Consider the following 20,843-nt stretch of genomic DNA (forward strand, 5'->3'; position numbering starts at 1 on the left):
ACTCACAGCACATGCCTCTAGTGGCAGCATTGGCTTATGACATGTTGCTTTGCCTCCCACGGATTTGTTACCCCTTTTCCCCTGGATGATGGAGCCGCCAAAGATTACTCAAAGCCCATCTCTTTTGAGCAGTGAGAAGCCCCAGAAAGGGGTTAATCTCCCGGAACCCTCAAGATAGAGGCATTCCTTCCATTTAGGAAATTAACCACAAATTGGGGATCTCTTCCTTCATTTATTCTCCAGAACAAGAAGTTACAGAAAGAGACATAGGTGGGGTTTTGATAAGTACAGTTTAACAAGTTTTACAATAGAAGCTGGTAACATTCAGTAAAAACAAGTCAAATGACATTCTGTTAGGCAATTAAGTGATCCACTAACAAAGGCTTGATTTAGCAAACATTCCTTTTCCCTCTAGCAGCTTTTTAGTAACTTTGCATATCAATTAGTAACTTGTCTGTCTTAGAACCAGCAGCCTTGCTGTGTTAAGATTCTTATCTTGCAACAGGGATTCAATAGCCTGGGGGAAATTTCCTGTCCTTTGCAAGGTCAATATTTGAAACTGCAAGGCTTTGGAAAACCAGGCCCTGTGAGGTATGTTTGCTTTATGAATCCTCTACAATGACACAAGTTTTAGTCCTTACAGTGCCTGAAGTTAATAAAGGGCATCTCTGGATGCTTGTTTCACCTCTGTGTTAAGGTCAGTAGGGGTTGGGGCATCCCTTAACATCTGTGCACTTGTTATTGAGTTGACTTTTCTCCATACAACTCATTTTGCCCGAAGCTTAGTCACTATAAAGAATTCAAAGGGTACTTTTCTAGTAGCTCAGCTTTTTAAAAATATGAGTATTTTCAAGCATTTAAAAAATATCTACCACTTGAGCTAATATGTAAAATAGTTCAATACAGTTAAGTGCTTGTGTACCATTCCTTGATCCTATTACTCCCCTCATTTTTCAGAGAAGATCATCACTGAATTTGTTTATTATGTAATGCATATTTTAAAACTTTTACTATATATTTATATGTCCCTAAACAGTATCTAGTGTTGGATTTCATGATTTAAAGTTGTATACATGGTGTCATATTGTACACATTCTTCCTTTTTCACCTGGTTTTGTTTTTCAGATTTATCCACTGCTGATGCTGTAGTCGTAGCTCATTCATTTTCACTGCTGGTTAGCATTCTGTTGTATGAATAGACTACAGTTTTTAAAAAACTAATAAACTGTTGATAGAAATTTCGATTGATTCTAGATTTTCACTATTACAAACAATGCTACAGTGAACATGTTCCTTTTTTACATGTTCTCTGTCATATAGAAAATTTTAATATCTGAACAGGTCTCTGGGAAAAGGAGCTGCTTAATAGCTAAGGGTGACTGGCCCAGGGAATCTGACTGTCGGCACTCCTGTAATTCACTGGGCCTTATAGGTTGAGAAGCTGTGCTGCCAGAGCAGTGTTTCTCACATTCTAATATTAACATCACCTTGAATGTTCCTTAAAAGACAGATTGCTCCTTAGGTCTAGGGCGGGGTCTGATACTTTGCGTTTCTGACAAGTTCCCAGGTGATGCTGTTCTGGGGACCACACTTTGAGAACTGCTGCTCTAGTATATAATGGAATTGGAGTGGCTGAACCACATTAGTAGATATTGATAAATTGCTCTCCAAAGTTGTAATCACCAGTAGGGTAGTGAGAATTCCCAATATTCCATGTTCTTGCTAACACTTGTCATTGTCAAACTTTTTAATTTGTGCTATAAAATGTGTTCCATATAATTGTGTTATAAAATGATAGAATACTGCCAAAGTTTGTGTTCTTAGGTTACTAGTAAGTTTGAGCTGCTTTTCCTATCTTCATTGGCAGTTTGATTTCCATCTCAGTGAATTGCGTATTCATGTACTTCAAACATTTTTCTCTTAGGTTTTCTTTTCCTTATTTATTCATGGAAGTTCTTTGTATTTTCTGGATATTAATCTTTTTTTTTTTTTTTTTTTGAGTTGTAAATATCTCTTGTCAGTCTATGGCATGGCTTTTCCACTTATGATGTCTTTTGTTATACAGAAGTTTTAAATTTTATGTAATCAAACATCATTCTTTTTCTTTATGGTTTTGTGCTTTTTATGTCTTGTTTAAGGAAGCTCTTTCTTCCTTGAGGTCACAAAGATGTTCTTTGATATTTTCTTCTTAAAGTTTTATAGGTTTGCTTTTCATATTTACATCTTCAATCTTCCTGGAATTTATGTTTGAGAATGTTGTAAGGTAGGGATATAATTTTACTTATTATTCGCAGTCAGAAAACCTATTGTCTTAGCAGCATTTATTTGAATCACCCATCCTTTCCTCACTTGTATGTAATGCCAACTTCGACGTGTATATGGATCTGTTCTACACTCCGTATTCTGACCCGTTGTTCTGTTTGTCCCTGTGCTTTATAAGAAGACATAAGTTCTTACAGGGCAAAGGTTCTTACTGTCCTGTGCCTCTTTTCCACTGGCCTCCTACCAAACTTGACTGCCTGCTTTCACATCTCCTCGTTCCTGATTCTTGCCTAAGGACTGTCTAATTTAGCACATTTGCAGAGCTGAGATGATTGTCATTTCCTGAGCCCAGTGAATGGTTCCATCTTTCCTGGCTTTGGTTATCTACTTCCCAGGCTTTCTCTTACGACTTAGATTTGCTTTTCTCCCATGTCCTTTTTACAACCCAAAGTAACCTTGCCAGTTACAGGTTTACAATAGAAAAGCATCCTCCTACGTACAGTTCCTGGACAGAATAGTTGTCCACCAAAGGTAATGGAAAAGTTGTTCTCTCTCACATACTATAAAAGGTTTAGGCGTAGTTTATAAATACCCCACAGCAAGTTTCTGAGATACCAGTAAAGAAATCAGATCTGTGCTGTTTCCATAACCAGAATATGGTACTAATTCTTTCAGGATTGGATAAGGCATATTTTTCACTTCCATTATTTTGTTTCACAGAGATTAAATATTAATTTTTTGGCAGAATGATTTATTTAATCTGACAAGAGTGCCCCATGTTCTCATTGCTTTTAGCTTTGTGACCTTGAGTAAGTCACTGCCTGTTTCTTTATTTGCAAAAGGAGGATTGGGCAAGTTGATTGTCAGGGCTTCTAACTTGGAAATTTTGAATCAGTCTCTGGGGAACTGACACATCTCAAAGAGCTGGGGAAAGGTATCATTTATGTCTTTCAGAGGCCCAAAATACTCCCATTATGATAATGAATGGGTGTTATTGTGAAGATTAATATATTTCATTACCTAATCTTCTCTAGATAACCTAAATAGGCCAGGCTTAGACTTCATGTTATTTTAATGCATCCTCACATGGCAGGCATATTTTCAGCCCTTAGAAGTCAGCTGAGGACTTTTGGCAGGTCTTTTTTTTTTTTTTTTTTTTTAATGGGTTTTATTTCATTTGTTGGTTTTAAATTCTAGTAGTGGTCTTCCTGGCCTGGCCCTAAGTTAAGACCCAGCCCAAATTCTGTGACTCTTCTCCCATTAGATCATCTGGCCCATGTATTGCTGGTGGGACTATCCTCTGGTAAGGTGCAGGCCTAAGGAGGAACAGCTGCTTCCTGTAGAAGAGCCAGATGGGAGGACACAGATCATGCTGCTGTACAAACAACTCCCCTGTCTTTAGGCCAGGCCGCCCATGCTGTTTGAACTCACAGCACTCTTGTCTTCTTGTCTTCTTGCTGTTCTTTAGAAGGGGGCACGGAGAATGGTTTCTAGCCTTTTTTGAATGGTTGGCCTGAATGGCAAAATATAGGAAAGGTTTATACCTCTGAGGTTGGTATTGCACTGAATCCAGAGCCCTTTTAAACTGGCAGTTTGTCTGGCCAGGTGGGCTTTGGAACTGACAGTTTAGGTGGACCTTAGCAGGATGGCTATGTCTGCTATATATTGTAAAGAAGTGTGACTCTCATCTTGTTACTTCCCTACGACAGTTCCAAATCAGAGTGATCATAACTTTGTTAACAGAAGAAAATAATACTCTCTGTATAAGGAAAGAAGAATAAGAGAATGTATATCCCCAGAATGCCCATTATAGTTACCTCTGAGGGACATGATTATAGGTTTCATTAGTTCCCTCCTTTTTTGTATTTGCCATATTTTTGACAATAGACATGCATTATTTGTAAAATCAGAAAAAAACAATAAATGTTGTATTTTTCAATGCTGCCACTGTGCCTCAGGTGGAAGTTTGGAATCCTTGACGTGGCATATAAAGGTCCTCACAATTTGGCCTCAACCCACTTACCCAGCCCTAGTGCACTGCTCTCTATTGCCAGCAGGCTGTGACCTTTCACATCTCCATGGTGCTTCCTCTGTCAGTGGTGCTATCCACCACCCTTCTGTATACCCTACCCAGCCTTCAAGACTCCTGAGAAATCACTGTCTGTACACCCCCGGGCTAGATTAGTATCTGTCTTCTTTCCGTTCCTGTAGTACAAACCTGTAATATAGCAGTTAGATATTTATATAATAATTATTTGTTAAATGGCTGGCTTCCTTCTAAATCCATAAACTTCTCGAGGGCTGGGGGACTAAGTTTAAATCACCTGAGGGTCCCACTGCCTTGCACAGTATGTGAAGTGTGGTAGACTTGCACTAAATTCTTGCTGAATGGAGCAGCTGTTCATTGTGGATATCCACCAGCAGATTTTAATGGCATTTTACTTTTTATAATGGCATTTAATGTCCTTCCTGGATTAGGGTCACAAGAAAGAAAGGATTCCAACTGTGTTACCGGAGTAACTCACCTCAGGATGTTTTCCTTGGAATTTTGTATACTCTCTTGCCAGCTCAAGTAACTTTTCAAATGGTTGAAAATTTTGTCTTGCTGGTTTTTCTCAAAAGCTGTGTCTAGTATTCTCTGCCCATCTGTAGCATGCAGTTTGTAGGTCAGCAATGCTGTTCTTCACGTTTCTTAAGATATATTCATTGAGGCTTTGAATACCATCCAAAACTTCATGATACCATATATCCCCTTACAGAGAATTACATTTGTTCTTGGGTTCTCCTTCAGGTTGTTTCTAAGAGTCTTCTCCAGACTTGAATTTACTGTATTAATTCTTTATCACTTCTGCTTAAGCTTTACCACACTGGATGCTGACATTTCAACCTGTTTCTAATACTTTAGATAGCCAGGGAAATCTGTTGTTATATTTCAAACGTACGGTTTTATGTAAAATATATTGCAATATATGAGGGTACTTCAAAAACTTTGGAAAAATAGAATTGAAAGATAATATCAATCTTTCTATGAACTTTTTGAAGTACCTTCATAAATATTGAATATAAGTTATTTTATATAAAATATAATTTAATTTTATACAAGTTATAATTATGTAAAATTGAAATAGTAAGATATACTAAAAGCATTAATAAAGCCTCACCCAAATTTTTAAAATAAAAGTTAACTAGAATTATATAATTTCAAAGTTGGAGGGTTTGAGTAAATTGTAAACTGTTTAAGCTCTAGCCACATGGCACCATTTTGGCCAGGAAACACAGGTACCTGACTTCCTTTGGCAGTGTTCTGTGAATTTGTACTTGTGGTTTTAGTGTCCATTTTTTTGGTTATTTAACATCTGTTCTTGTTATAATTGTCGTATTTTTACAGCCCTTTGTAATGTCACCTAAGCATTCGTTAAGTGGTAGTAATATTAGTACTTGTGCTAGTGCTGAATCTAAACACATGAAAATAAGTAAGTTTGGAATAGAATTTAGATGTGGTAAATCATGAGGAAGAGAATCAAACAGCTTGCCCCCCTTATATGTGTGCTGTTAATTTAGGCATGAACACTCTGTAAATGACTGGAGATGATGCTTAGAAAATAAAACGGAGCATTGAGATAAAAATGCACTATAGTGAGGTAGATCTGTGCCTCCTGAGTATGCATTTATTCCTGTGGGAAAATCAGTTCTGAATTTTGCACGTATTGAGTTATTCAAAGTTTTCAGGAACACATCTCTTGTATAAAATGCAGCTATCTTGTTCTTGAATTTTTTTTATCATTAAAATTATGTACCAGTTTTAGAATCTCATTTTACAACACATTGGGACTAAAGCAATAGGGTGTTATCTTTAAAGTATAAAATATGAATGGGCTTCTGGTCAAGATGGCAGACAGTCCCCAGGGTCACTCTCTCCCACAAATCAACCAATTTGCAACTATAAAAAAGCAATGACAGCCAAGCTGGGGCCCCTAGAGCTCAAGGAAAGAGGAGGAGAGACCTATGGAGTGCTTGAAGGCGGGAGAAGCCAAAATGAGAGGAAGAAAAAACTTCTCTGACTGTTTCGAGCCCTGGCTGCGTCCAGGCTGGAGCTGCTCAGCACTCAGCTCAGGAGCTGGCAAAAGCCAGAGCTGTGCCCTTTGGATTAAGTTGCTTGGAGGTGGCAGGGGAGAAGAGAGCCAAGGTGGCCTCCAGGCCACTGGCAATTAGTAGGGTTCCCAAGGACCCACAGAGGAGTGAGGAGCCACAACAACTGAAAAAAAGGAGCCACTCAGAGGCTGCTGAGTCATTGCAAGGGACCAGAGCATGACCTGTCCTATGGGAAATGTTTGCAGCTTGGGCAGTCAGGGAGACAGACCACCAGGGGAACACTGGGGAACAGCAAGGACAGCTGATCTGCATGCCAATCAGCGAAGGACCACTCAGAGGAGACTGGTCAGGAATATAGAATTGCATGGGGTGCCATTTAATGAAAAGATTTAGGCCCAGACCAGAGTTTCTACACAACCCAGGTGCAGCAGATCTCTCAAGAGCTGGAAGTACCTATAAAGTCAACCGTTAAAACCTGAGCTGCCCAAAAAGCCTGCCTTCCTCAGGGAATCAGCAGCAAAGCAGCAATTTAGCTCAACCACAGGGCTCAAGTACTGGTCCCCGCAGGAAGTTCCCCCATTTTAGAAGTAAGCAAAGGAAAACAAATTAGTTCCAGCACAGAGTTTAAATGGTGGGAACAGCAAATAATCCCAACACAGAAATGGAAGAAAAAACAAAATACCTGCAACCAGAGGTAAAGTTTCATATTAACTAGTAAAGGTCTCATTTCACCAAAGTGTTGCTTTGTGTTGCTTTTCCCTCCACGGATTTGTCACCCCACTTCCCTTGGGTGAGGGAGATGCAAAGGATTACTCAAAGCCCATCTCTTCTGAGCAGTGAGAGGCCCCGAAGTGGTTAATCTCCCGCCAGAACCCTCAAGCGAAAGGGATCCCTTTCTTGGGAAATTAACACTAAATTGGGGTTCTCTTCCTGCATTTATTTTCCAGACCAGGTAGTTACAGGAAGAGAACAAAGGTGGGGTTATAGTTTAACAGTATAGGCTGGTAACTTTCAGTGAAACAAGCCAGATGACATTCCAGTAGACAATTAAGTGATCTCATCAACACAACTTGATCTTAGCAAAATTTCCTTCTTATTGTAATTTCTCAGTATCTTTACATAACAATCAGTAACTAGTCTGACTTTTTTTTTTTTTTAATTTTCTTTTGTCCCTATACAATGTGGCTGATTATTGCTCCCCATCACCAAAACCTCCCACCCTCCTCCCTCCCCCCCTCCCCCCCAACAATGTCCTTTCTGTTTGCTTGTCATATCAACTTCAAGTAATTGTGGTTGTTATATCTTCTTTCCCCCCTCCCCGGGTTTTTGTGTGTGTGTGTGTGTGTGTGTGTGTGTGTGAATTTATATATTAATTTTTAGCTCCCACCAATAAGTGAGAACATGTGGTATTTCTCTTTCTGTGCCTGACTTGTTTCACTTAATATAATTCTCTCAAGGTCCATCCATGTTGTTGCAAATGGCAGTGTTTCATTCGTTTTTATAGCTGAGTAGTATTCCATTGTGTAGATGTACCACAATTTTCCGTATCCACTCATCTGATGATGGACATTTGGGCTGGTTCCAACTCTTGGCTATTGTAAAGAGTGCTGCGATGAACATTGGGGAACAGGTATACCTTCGACTTGATGATTTCCATTCCTCTGGGTATATTCCCAACAGTGGGATAGCTGGGTCATATGGTAGATCTATCTGCAATTGTTTGAGGAACCTCCATACCATTTTCCATAGAGGCTGCACCATTTTGCAGTCCCACCAACCATGTATGAGAGTTCCTTTTTCTCCACAACCTCGCCAGCATTTATCGTTCAGAGTCTTTTGGATTTTAGCCATCCTAACTGGGGTTAGATGGTATCTCAGTGTGGTTTTCATTTGCATTTCCCGGATGCTGAGTGATGTTGAGCATTTTTTCATATGTCTGTTGGCCATTTGTATATCTTCCTTAGAGAAATGCCTACTTAGTTTTTTTGCCCATTTTTTAATTGGGTTGCTTGTTTTCTTCTTATAAAGTTGTTTGAGTTCCTTATATATTCTGGATATTAATCCTTTGTCAGATGTATATTTTGCAAATATTTTCTCCCACTCTTTTGGTTGTCTTTTAACTCTGTTAATTGTTTCTTTTGCTGTGCAGAAGCTTTTTAGTTTGATATAATCCCATTTGTTTATTTTTCCTTTGGTTGCCCGTGCTTTTGGGGTCGTATTCATGAAGTCTGTGTCCAGTCCTATTTTCTGAAGAGTTTCTCCTATGTTTTCTTTAAGAAGTTTTATTGTTTCAGGGTGTATATTTAAATCCTTAATCCATTTTGAGTTGATTTTAGTATATGGTGAGAGGTATGGATCTAGTTTCATTCTCCTGCATATGGATATCCAGTTATCCCAGCACCATTTGCTGAAGAGGCAGTCCCTTCCCCAGTGAATAGGCTTGGTGCCTTTGGCAAAGATCCAATGGCAGTAAGTGTGTGGGTTGATTTCTGGATTCTCTATTCTATTCCATTGGTCAGTGTGTCTGTTTTTATGCCAGTACCATACTGTTTTGGTTATTATAGCTTTGTAGTATAGCTTAAAGTCAGGTAGTGTTATGCCTCCAGCTTTATTTTTTTTTGCTCAGCATTGCTTTGGCTATGCGTGGTCTTTTATTGTTCCATATAAATGTCTGGAGAGTTTTTTCCATTTCTGAGAAAAATGTCTTTGGAATTTTGATGGGGATTGCATTGAATTTGTATATCACTTTGGGTAGTATGGACATTTTCACTATGTTGATTCTTCCAATCCAAGAGCATGGGATATCTTTCCATCTTCTCGTATCCTCTCTAATTTCTCTCAGCAGTGGTTTGTAGTTCTCATTATAGAGATTTTTCACCTCCTTGGTTACCTCAATTCCTAAGTATTTTATTTTTTTGGTGGCTATTGTAAATGGGCAGGCTTTCTTGATTTCTCCTTCTGCATGTTCACTATTGGAGAAAAGAAATGCTACTGATTTTTGTGTGTTGATTTTGTATCCTGCTACTGTGCTGAAATCATTTATCAATTCCAGCAATTTTTCTGTAGAGGTTTTAGGCTGTTCGATATATAGGATCATGTCATCTGCAAACAAGGACAGTTTGACTTCATCTTTTCCAATCTGGATGCCCTTTATTTCCTTCTCTTCTCTGATTGCTCTGGCTAGTACTTCCAACACTATGTTGAATAGAAGTGGTGAGAGTGGGCATCCTTGTCTAGTTCCTGTTTTTAAAGGAAAAGCTTTCAGCTTTTCCCCATTCAGGATGATATTGGCAGTGGGTTTATCATATATGTCTTTAATTATGTTGAGATACTTTCCCTCTATACCTAACTTATAGAGGGTCTTTGTCATGAATGAATGCTGAACTTTATCAAATGCTTTTTCAGCATCTATAGAGATGATCATATGGTCCTTGTGTTTGAGTTTATTAATATGGTGTATCACATTTATTGATTTGCGCATGTTGAACCAACCTTGCATCCCTGGGATCAATCCCGCTTGATCGTGGTGAATAATTTTACGTATGTGTTGCTGTATTCTGTTTGCTAGTATTTTAGTGAGGATTTTTGCATCTATATTCATCAAGGATATCAGCCTGTAGTTTTCTTTTTTGGTTATATCTTTACCTGGTTTTGGTATCAGGATGATGTTTGCTTCATAGAATGAGTTTGGGAGATTTGCATGTGTTTCAATCTTTTGGAATAGTTTGTAAAGAATCGGTGTCAATTCCTCTTTGAATGTTTGGTAAAATTCTGCTGTGTATCCATCTGGTCCTGGGCTTTTCTTTGTTGGGAGCCTTCTGATAACAGCTTCAATCTCCTTTATTGTTATTGGTCTGTTCAAATTTTCTATGTCTTCATGGTTCAGTTTTGGGAGCTTGTGTGTGTCCAGAAATTTATCCATTTCCTCCAGATTTTCAAACTTGTTGGCGTATAGTTGTTTATAGTAGTCTCGAATGATTCCTTGTATTTCAGATGAATCAGTTGTAATATCACCTTATTCATTTCTAATTTTTGTTATTTGAGTCTTCTCTCTTCTTTTTTTAGTTAGCCATGCTAATGGTTTGTCAATTTTATTTATCTTTTCAAAAAACCAACTTTTTGATTCGTTGATCTTTTGAATTGTTTTTTGGGTTTCAATTTCATTCAGTTCTGCTCTGATCTTAATGATTTCTTTCCGTCTGCTAACTTTAGGTTTGGATTGTTCTTGTTTTTCTAGATCTTTAAGGTGAAGTGTTAGGTTGTTCACTTGCCATCTTTCCATTCTTCTGAAGTGAGCATTTAATGCAATAAATTTCCCCCTTAATACTGCTTTTGCAGTATCCCACAGGTTTTGTATGATGTATCATTATTTTCATTAGTTTCAATAAATTTTTTGATTTCCTGCTTGATTTCTTCTTGGACCCATATGTCATTAAGTAGAATGCTGTTTAATTTCCATGTGTTTGTATAGTTTCCAGAGTTTCATTTCTTATTAATTTCTAGTTTTAATCCATTGTGGTCTGAGAAGATACATGGGATAATTCCAATTTTTTTGAATTTATTGAGACTTGATTTGTGACCTAATATGTGATCTACCCTGGAGAATGATCCATGTGCTGATGAGCAGAATGAATATTCTGAAGTTGTTGGATGGAATGTTCTGTAGATATCTGCCAATTCCAATTGGTCTAGAGTCTTGTTTAGATCTTGTGTTTCTCTACTGATTCTTTGCCTAGATGATCTGTCTAATATTGACAGTGAGCCAGCAACCTGCAGTGCCACAGTTTTTATCTTGCAACAGAGACTTACAGCCTGAAGAAGATTTCTTGTCCTTGCAAGGTCAATGTTTGAAACTGCAAGGCTTTGGAAAACCAGGCCCTGTGAAGTACATATGCTTTTTAGTATATTCCACATCAAAGAACACCTATAAACATCTAGAAGGACCAGAGGTCACCTGGACTACCAAGCCAGAAAGTGGGGAGGGTTGGGGGTCTCAGCAATGCCCCCTGACACCCGCAACCAATCCTGAAGGTGGCAAGTAAGGGCCCCAACATGCACAGCCAGCCCAGTGGCAACTACAAAGCTGCCACAGGAAGTGCGCTGTGAGCCGGGGTCGTGGGGGGCCTCAGCCTAGCGGCAACCACCAAACCACCACAGGAAGCACCCCGAGCTCTCCTGATCAGGGGCGGTGGGGGGGCCAGGGTCCTCGGGCCTCGGCTGTGCCTCCCCAACACCCACAGCCAGCCCAGTGGCATCCACACAGCTGCTGCAGGAAGTGCGCTGGGCTCTCCTGGCCCAGAGCGGTAGGGGGCCAAGGGCTTTTGCCATGCGCCCCCCCCCCCCACATCTGCATCCAGCCCAGCAATGACCAAGCCACTACTGGAAGTTCCCTCGTCTCCCCTGTGTGACTGAGGGGAGTGCCACAGGCCTCAGTCTCGCCCCTCCTCCTTCCTCCTTCTTCCATCCCATTTCTTTCCCTTTTCCCCTCTCTCCCTCCCTCTCAACTGCTCCACAACAACATCCTAGAATGTAAAAAATAATGTTAATAAAATTACATTTTCTTTTAAAAAAAAAAAATGAATGACTTCTGTTAATAGGCCTCACCAATTAGTTTACAACTGGCCTAATAACTTCAAGCCATTCTTTTTCTATATTTTTAAAGGTTTCTAGCTTTAATATATCCAGGATCATAGGGACATTTAGGGCAAACATTTGGCATCCTAGAATAAAATGAATGTTAGAATTGGAAAGAACCGTAGAGATCATTTTACAAACGGGCAAACAGATGGTTAGAGAGGGACTGGCTCAGGGTCACACAATGTTTTAAAGAACTGCATTTTTTGTTTTTTATAATATTGCATTTCTAGTTGTATTTAGTCTCAATTTTCAATATCCTTTCCTATCTCTTTATTTCTTTATATGTATTGAACTTTTCCTACCATGTTAGTCAGCTGAGGTTCAGATACATTGACCTAGGGTAAGAGTGGAAGTATCTATTTAAAAAAAAAAAAAAAAAAATCCATGCTGCTTTTTTCCTACTTAAGACTTTTGGGGTGTAAAATCTTGTAGTTAGACTTTTTTCATTATTTCCTAATACCAATAATATATGCTATTGCATACATTAAAAAGTACATTATACAAATAGCACATCAAAATCTGATGAAATTATTCCTCATAGAATTTTTCTTCTTTTCAAGATAATGCATATGGTAAAACATTACGGCAACACCACGGCTGGGTAGTTCGAGGAGTTTTTGCAGTAAGTAATCCTCCTGCCTACTAATGTTCTGAAGCAGAGCGTTTTGTGTGTGTGGTGTTTCTGTTTGCTTTGTTTTTGAGGATAAAAACAATACTGCTTATGTCATGTCATTTATAAACCTTCGGTGTGTGGAAATGTAAGCAATAAAAAGTGTCTAGAATCGCAAAGACTGTTAAAGAAATATGAATAAAAGTGTGCTTTACCCCATCCGATTACAGTGACCTTGTGGAGATTTGCCTCAGAAGTGGTCACCTTTCTGATAAGGTAATACAAACTTCAGTATCAATGCGGAGGTAGGCAGGAAAAGCAGAGATCCTAAATACCTACAATTGAAGAGAAAACGGTGCATTCAGGTGATGAATTCAAGCTAATAGCTCCCTCTGCTGACCACTGTATTCAATCCTGTTAATTCTCAGATGTTAGTTAATTTTTTTTCTTTTTTCTAGTTGTATTTTATCTTTTAACATTCACTATATTGGATGTGTCAGCAGCTAGGGCTAGAAATCACTTTTTATCCAGTTATCTTCATTGAGAAGGTGTTTGTATTCATGTATTTTGGCTCCTGCTACCCACCACCCCCTCCCTCCCAGCCTGTTGAACTAGAAGAAGCACAAACCTGAGAATGATAGTCCCCTGGACAAATCACTTATCCTGTTTTGTAAAATATCAGAAGATGGCTTCTTTATGTCAGTGATAACACTGTGATTCTTACTATCCAGGAAAAGGTCAGTATTAGTCAAATGTAGCCACGAAAAGGCAGAATCTCATGTTGTGCACTAGGGAACTTCATAGAATGTGAGTGTTTTTTGGAAGGTTGTAGGGATAAAATAGTCTTGCAGATAATGACTCTTACTAATTTAAAGGATACGTCATTTGCCTAAGGTAGGAACTATTGGGTCATGATTTATTAGGAGGTGGGTAAAGAAAGTGGGAAGAATGTACAGTGCAAGAAATAAAGTATTAGTGAAAAATGAATAGTTTTTGAAATCACAAGGATGACTAGCTCCATATCCTACTGTTCAGTAGAATAGGTGCCAGACCAATTGCAGTTATAAACTGCCTACACTTACCTTCAGTGCATGTTTAATAATCATAATAACAAGTACCATGTAGCTATTGGACACCTATTGTGTACCAGGCATTGTACTTTCATGTTCATTATCTTTGTTAATCCTCAGGATTAACTCCTACTATTTTACAAGCTCAGAATAATTATGTCTAGTCCTAAAGTGAGGCTGTAGCAGAGCCCAAGTTTAAACCCAGATCTGCTCTCTCCAAGGGTAGTACTCCTTACTATCACAAATTCTCTGCAGTGAAGACAGAATAATTGAGAAGCTGCTATGGTTTCTTAGGCAACGGATGCTCATTGTATTCGTTGATCTCTCTGAGTGAATACTGTGATTGCTTACACATGCCTGACACCTGAGTTCCCTCAGTGAGATGACCAAGTACAAAGATATTGAGTTGCCCCATTTACAGGAAACAATTGTGGGATTTTTTTTTCCCAGTATCGAAGGCAAAGTTTAATCCTGTATTTCTTGATGATCTAAGAGATGTTGCCAACTAGAATGCAGCCACTGTAGAAAATTCATCATAAGCACGAGTCTTTAAAAGGACTTTCATCTATAGCATTTTCCCCAATTTATAGTAATTTAGACTCATTATAAAAATATTTAAAAATCATGGAAGAGCAGAAAGGGAAAAAATTAAAACTCCATATTTTCCATTTTTCACATTTTTTGTGTTTTTTACCTTCTTAGCTTTTGTTTTTATGTATTTTCATTTATATATTCTTTTATTTAGATAAATATATATTTCTACTTATAGATATTTCCATTTATATACATGTGTATAATTATCTTTATTGTATATACTTACTCTGTATATTGCATATACATTTTTTTTTTACATTTAGCTTGTAGTATAATTTTGTATTCTTTTCCCCACTTAATAGATTCTCTCAAGACCATTTTTTAATGTCATAAAAGAGTCTTCGAAAAACATTAGCACAATATTTCCCCTGTATGGAGGTATCATAATTTATTTGCCCAATCCTCTATATTGGAAAATTAAGCTGCTTCTAAGTTTGTTCTTAGAAATAAAACAGCATCTGTTTATACGTAGTTTTGTCTAAAACCCTTATTTCCTGAAACTGTGCTCCTAGAAGTAGAATTGTTATGTCTAATACCAAGAACTACAACTACAACTTACAGTTTGAGCACTAACTATGCCCTAGACATTGTTTTAAGTGCTTCACATGCGTAGAGTTATTAATCTCATAACTCTGAGCTGGGATCTCTTATTTTTCTTGCTTATAAACAGAGAAACCTGAGACATGAAGAGGTAGGCTAATCACCCAAAGTTATAGAGCAAGAATATTTTGAAGGCATTAGATATTATGCCAATGATTTTTAAAGCTGCTGGTTTTTAAGAAAATAGATTATGTCGAGCATTTGGGGACAGCCTTATCAATAGAGGAATTAAGTCTGTAGCTAGATTGACCCATTCAGCCTCTCTACTATTACTCTCCAAGTTATCTCTACTTTGGATGGTTTATTGAGTTTTCTAACATGTACTAATTAGCAGAGCCAAATTCATTTTAACTGATCTCAGTTGCTCAGGGAGACATCTTTTATATGCAAGGAATTTGACTCATTTACCAGCCAAGTAGTGAACTTTTGTCTTCAAACAGTTTATAAGTTCCTGGATTATAACTGTTTGAAGACAAAAGTCCAGTCTCTCCAGCTTGGTCACTAACCAGCCATGATGTGATCTTTTTAGTTTCCCCTTTAGTCAAACGAGACAGTTAAACTCTATCATTGTTTCTACCTTTTTTTTTCCCAGAGTGCTGGTTTGGCTGGGTATAGAATTAATATTTTCCCTCTGAATTTTGAAGGTATTACTCTATTGTCCTCCAGCTTCCACTGTTACCATTATAAAACCTAATGCCATTTCTATTCCATTGTATACAAACTTTTCCTTGTCCCTTCAGGATGCTCTTAGGATCTTTTCTTTATCCTCACGTTATAAAATTTCGTGATATGCCCTATTGGTCTTTATCGTTCATTGACTAAGCACTTGGTTAGGCCTTTAAATCCAAGGACTTTTGTCCTTCAGTTCTGGGAGATTTTCTCACAGTTTTTTGAAGACTGCCTTTTCTTCATTTTCTGTTTTCTCTCTCTCCCTTGTACTCATACCAATATCTTAATATTTATTATATGCCAGACAATGGGCTAAAAACTTTCTACATATCCTATTAATTTATAAAATAAGGAAAGTGGTATATGGAAACTGAGATTCTAGGAGGTTAAGCACTTTGCTAAATTCCTCAAGCTAGTATGTAGACCTCAAGTCCAGGTCTGCTTCATCCAAGTCTGTGTTTTAACTACTGCATGATAATGCCAGTCACTTTTTTATTGCAAAAATGGGGAGGGTTGATTCTCAAAGACTTTCAAAAGATAAAGAAGATCAGGAAAGCAACTGTAGAATGATAATTCACAATTCTCCAAAAGAGCCAACCTTGTGGATATAAAAAAGCAGATTGTAGCAAGCTTAGGAATAGTAGGCCTGCAAAGGAAGGGGAGGATAGGAGCCTAGGAAATCTTCTATTTGGAAAGCAGCGTGGTGTGGTGGTGTGATTGAAGATCACAGAAATGATCCTAAGGTCACATTCTAGCCCTGGCACTTATTAGCTATATGATGCTCATCTGTAAAATAGGCATATAAACTGTACAAGGTTCTTACCAAGATTAACTGGGGTAAATATGTTAAAGCATCAGTGCACAAGCAAGCAACAAATGTTAGCTCCCTTCCATTTCAGAAGATACTCAAGGGTGCAAAGGAAATATTATCTATATGGAGGAAATAGGAGATATGCAAAGAAATGTATATGGAGATGAGACACAAATAGAGTGAGATGCTCTGGAAGGCTGGCCATGTGCGAAGAGACACCATGATGGCAACATGCATACAGGTGTACTCAAGTATTCAAGGGCAACAGACTGGATCACACTGTGGATGAAAAGGGAGCTTTTCTCACACTCTTAGCATTCCCTGACTTCATCTCATCGCTCATCCTTAAGATGGTCCACATATATACTTGCCTCTTCTAGCCTTAAAAGTTATTTGATTTGGCGCTTGGAACATAATTTTAGAGAGTCCATGAATTAAAAAGTTATTCATATTTCTTTACTCTTGCTCTACTCAGATCTCTGTGTGTGTGTGTGTGTGTGTGCACGCGCGCACGCGCGCGTGTGTGCCTGTGCATGTGTGCATAAGAATAAGTGTGCAAGAGACAGACGTGATGTAGATTCTCACAGGCAATTCTTTTGCAGTTAGCTCTGAGGGCAGCTCCATCCTATGAAGATTTTGTGGCCGCGTTAACCATAAAGGAAGGCGACCACCAGAAAGAAGCTTTCAGTATTGGGATGCAGAGAGACCTCAGCCTTTACCTCCCTGCCATGGAAAAGCAGCTTGCAATACTGGACACTTTATACGAGGTCCACGGGCTGGAGTCTGACGAGGTGGTATGACAGCTGCAGGACAGCACCTCCTAACTTCAGGGAATAAAGTTTGCTAAAGTGTTTTGTTGCCCTATTTAATTTCTAGCAACAGCTTCAACCATCTCCAGCCCCTTTATGTGGGGGGATGGAGAGGAGGAGGCAAAACCCAGTGCTTTTATATATAATTTTTTAAATGTGTATGAGTTTTGTGTGTTTAAAAATCAAGGTGCTATATATTTCAGTTCAAAGGGCCTACTGGAAACCAAATCATAGCTGTTACAGTCTTGAACAGCAAGTAATAAGAGCCAATTTGACAAATGAATTTGTTGGTATTGTGCTTTGTATTGTTTTGTTTCTAGTTTTTAGTTTTAATGGGCCACAAAAACCTAAGCTGAAAATAGCAAATTCTGTATCAAGGACTATAATTCATAGCCAGTGTTTCAGCCAACTTAGAATTAGACTAAACACTTGGAGGGAGTGTAAGCCCTTTTGTTGAAGCTATTGCAATGCCGAGTTTTCTATTCCTAGACATTCTTCAGTGGATCCTCTTCTCCATGGGTCTATCAGCAAAAGAACCTATGTAGTGAAGGTGTTCAGGGCATTGGTGTGATCGTGTGCTTATGGGAGGTGGCCCTGTTGACAGGTAGGAGTCAGTGGCTCCAAGGAAATGAGTAGTGTGCCCTAACCTCAAGTTGGGGGACAGTATAGGAGAGGTGGGACAGGTCGTTTGAGATGACACCTACCTAGTACCCACCCTTTGCCAGAATGTTTTCCGTGCATTATCTCAACTGACATCACAATGAAACTGTGACACTCAAAGGGATTATTACCCCACTTCAAAAGTAAGCTCTAGAGTTTGAGGGATCCACTCAGTCATGTGGTCTCTAAATAGAGGAGCCAGCTGATTTCCAAGTATGATCAGGACCACCTTTGCATCAGAGTCCCATGGAGTGACCTGGAGAACCAGAATCTAGGGAGTGGAGCTCAGGAATGTGCATTTGGGTAAACTTTCCAAGTCATTCTCATGCACACAGGGTTGAAGAACCACTAGATTAAATTCTGATTTACAGAATTCCTAGTTTTCTGCAAGAACTAAATATGTCCTTTTTCCAAATAGGAAGAGGCATCTTTTAAATAAAATAAACAGAGAGTGATAAATGGAGCAGGTTTACTCAGCAGCATTCTTGACTGAACCAGCATCAGCACACAGCCAACAGACATTGGTGTTGCATTCAGGGGCTATTGAATCTGCTCTCTGATCAATCTTGGTTTAATCACCAAGAGTGCAGAGCAAGCGAAATGCATCTGCTTATCAATCTTAAAAGCTTTGGGACAGTGTCAGAGTTTGAAGATGGGACTTAAGTATTCCATAAAACAACCTTGGGTGGGTATTCTGTAAAGTGTGATTCCAAACTGTGGCCCTAGTCTCCCAGTAGGCCAAGCTGCCTAGGGTGTACATAGGAGAGAAGCCATGGGTGCCTTCCCCATTAGAGGCTACTTCCTTCTAGTAACAGGAAGGGAAATTCCAACATAAGGTATTTCCCCAGGATAGAAGGAGAGTTCCTTTGAGGGGCCAGATGAATACCACCTTAGCAGCTCAAATGATGCTGTTCCTGCTTCAGATCCCTAGAGGAGAGAGAATCTCTCCTTAGGTAGCAAGCTTTATGTAGGGAGGGAGATTCATACTGTCTTTTGTCTGTCTTTAAATAAATCGACGTTTATTTAGCTCACATTAATGAAGCAGGTATTTTGCCCATATAAGGACTTCTGGAACTTCAACTCAAAAAAGCAACATCACATGTTTTAAGGCTGGGGAGAAAGGAGTGCTAAAATGATGTTGCTTATTTTGTATTTTAGCATTTGCTTTTGGCAGCTGCTGAGGTATGTGTGTTATTTTCTTCCCAATCCCATGAGTACTTAATGTGGATATCCTTCCCTGGCTAGGATGAATGTAGGGGATAATTTAGACTCCTGTACTTGACATAGCCTCCCAAAAGGGAAAAAGAAAAAGCAGCACATCTTTGCTTGTACTTTGAATGAAGATGTTTTATGCATTGTGCCGTTTAGAGGGGATGCTACCAGGAGATTGTAAGTGTTGTGAAGCATGACCATTCCAAGCAACTGCTGGTGCTCCCTGTCACCTCAGGTGAACTTTTGTGTTCTCTTGGAGAGGAGGGGAGCCCTCTGAAAATATCTCAGGTTTGCCACTGAGGCTCTAAAGACACACAAGAGGGAAGATGCCCAGCATGGCCATTTCACACTTATTGGGTACTGCCTAGGTATATATGACTCAATTTTCTGGGGAAGAGGGGTTTGATATTTCTGGGATCATTGGAATCCAGATCAGACAGAATAGCTTGAATAACTTGCATTTTCAGTTATCCTTTTTCCAGCCCTCTAGGAAGAGTATAACATTCATTGAGCATATTAGGTTTGCCTAAGATGTGTCAAACTGAGGATTCTTAAGAGTAATTGGAAAGTGAATCTAATACTAAACAGTAAATTCAACTTGACCTGAGCCTTGGCATAGTCAGAACTTCCTCCTGAATCTATAGTTTTTGCATCTCCATTTTAGTTAAAATCGTAATTTGTGCTGCTAGGCATTTACTTCCTAAGAAGAGGGCAATAAGAAAAGATACTTAAAGCTTTCTCTCCATAGCCCTCCAAGATTTCTGCGACACATAAGCTTTTTTTCACCCTGCCATTGAGAGGAGATGAGAAAACTTTATATGTTTGTTGACAGAATAGTCACCTTGCTCTCATTGCTCCAAAAATTTTTAGGATTCCTTTTCTAGCATAACCTTGAGAGAGAACCTGAAGAAAAAGGAAGTGTGTCTTCTAGACATTACTAGAAGTGAATAAGTAACAAGTAACATTTGGCTGACCCCTTACAAAGCACTTCCACACACATAATTTTATCATATCTACACTTCTCCCCACAGTAGAAGCCAAGTTTTACATTTGGTAAGGATCAGTACATATTTGTATTTTGTGGCAGCTGTCCAGTATGGGGATCCGAACCATTGACCTTGGTGTTATCAGCACCATGTTCTAACCAAATGAGCTAACTGGCCAGCCCCTACTGTGTATTCCTTGAACTGAACAACACCCTTTCAGTGATAAGTCTTTTGTCCTTTGAAAGCAAATCTGACTCGTTATAGCTAATCCTGGTGAAAAATGTAAATTGGAGGAATACCTTTTGGGGGCAAAACCAACTTGTAACTATGAGGAAGAAGTGATTTTCTCATCAGCTCTTGATCCAGCTCTGAAGGGAGTTCCAAATGAAGGGGAACTGATTTTGAAAGTAGTGTTCATTAGGATGTGTAAGCAGTGACTTACACCTTCTCATAATTATTGGTGTACATAAAGCTTCTCCCACTGTCAAATTCCACGATGAGGAATTTGAACTCAGAGTTCAACCTTGTTGCTTTTCTCTCCCTTGCTGCTGAAAATCACCAGCAGTGCCTCCATCAGCAAGCCAAATCTATCCCTCCTTTTAGCCGTGCTGCCCCACTCCTCAGCAATCTGGCACCAACCTAGCCCAGGGCTAGGTGCTCAATCTGTGAGGATCCTGTTGCCCTCCTGGACTGCAATAGTTTCTTAAAGATCTCGTTCCCATTTGTAGCTATAAAGAAGGTGAATGCCCTGATGTGTGGCACCTAGGAAAGGCAGTCTATTCTTCAGTGAGTGTCGATGGAAAAGTTTGCACTCTTGTCTTTGTGCTTACT

The 20,843-nt window shown here is 39.0% G+C and overlaps 1 protein-coding gene across 1 annotated transcript in view; it reads left to right on the forward strand.

Annotated features, from left to right (window-relative positions):
• Positions 1–17,437, forward strand: part of PLEKHA8 (pleckstrin homology domain containing A8) — a 70,111-nt gene extending 52,674 nt beyond the window's left edge. Inside the window, exons 13-14 of the mRNA XM_063099523.1 lie at positions 12,552–12,613; positions 16,948–17,437. Coding sequence (XP_062955593.1) covers positions 12,552–12,613; positions 16,948–17,145 — 260 coding nt within the window. The 3' untranslated portion in view covers positions 17,146–17,437. The remainder of the gene's footprint in view (positions 1–12,551; positions 12,614–16,947) is intronic.
• The last annotated feature ends 3,406 nt before the right edge of the window (positions 17,438–20,843 follow it).

This window comes from Cynocephalus volans, chromosome 6 (assembly GCF_027409185.1).
Source record: "Cynocephalus volans isolate mCynVol1 chromosome 6, mCynVol1.pri, whole genome shotgun sequence".
In the NCBI taxonomy this organism is placed as follows: Eukaryota; Metazoa; Chordata; class Mammalia; order Dermoptera; family Cynocephalidae; genus Cynocephalus; species Cynocephalus volans.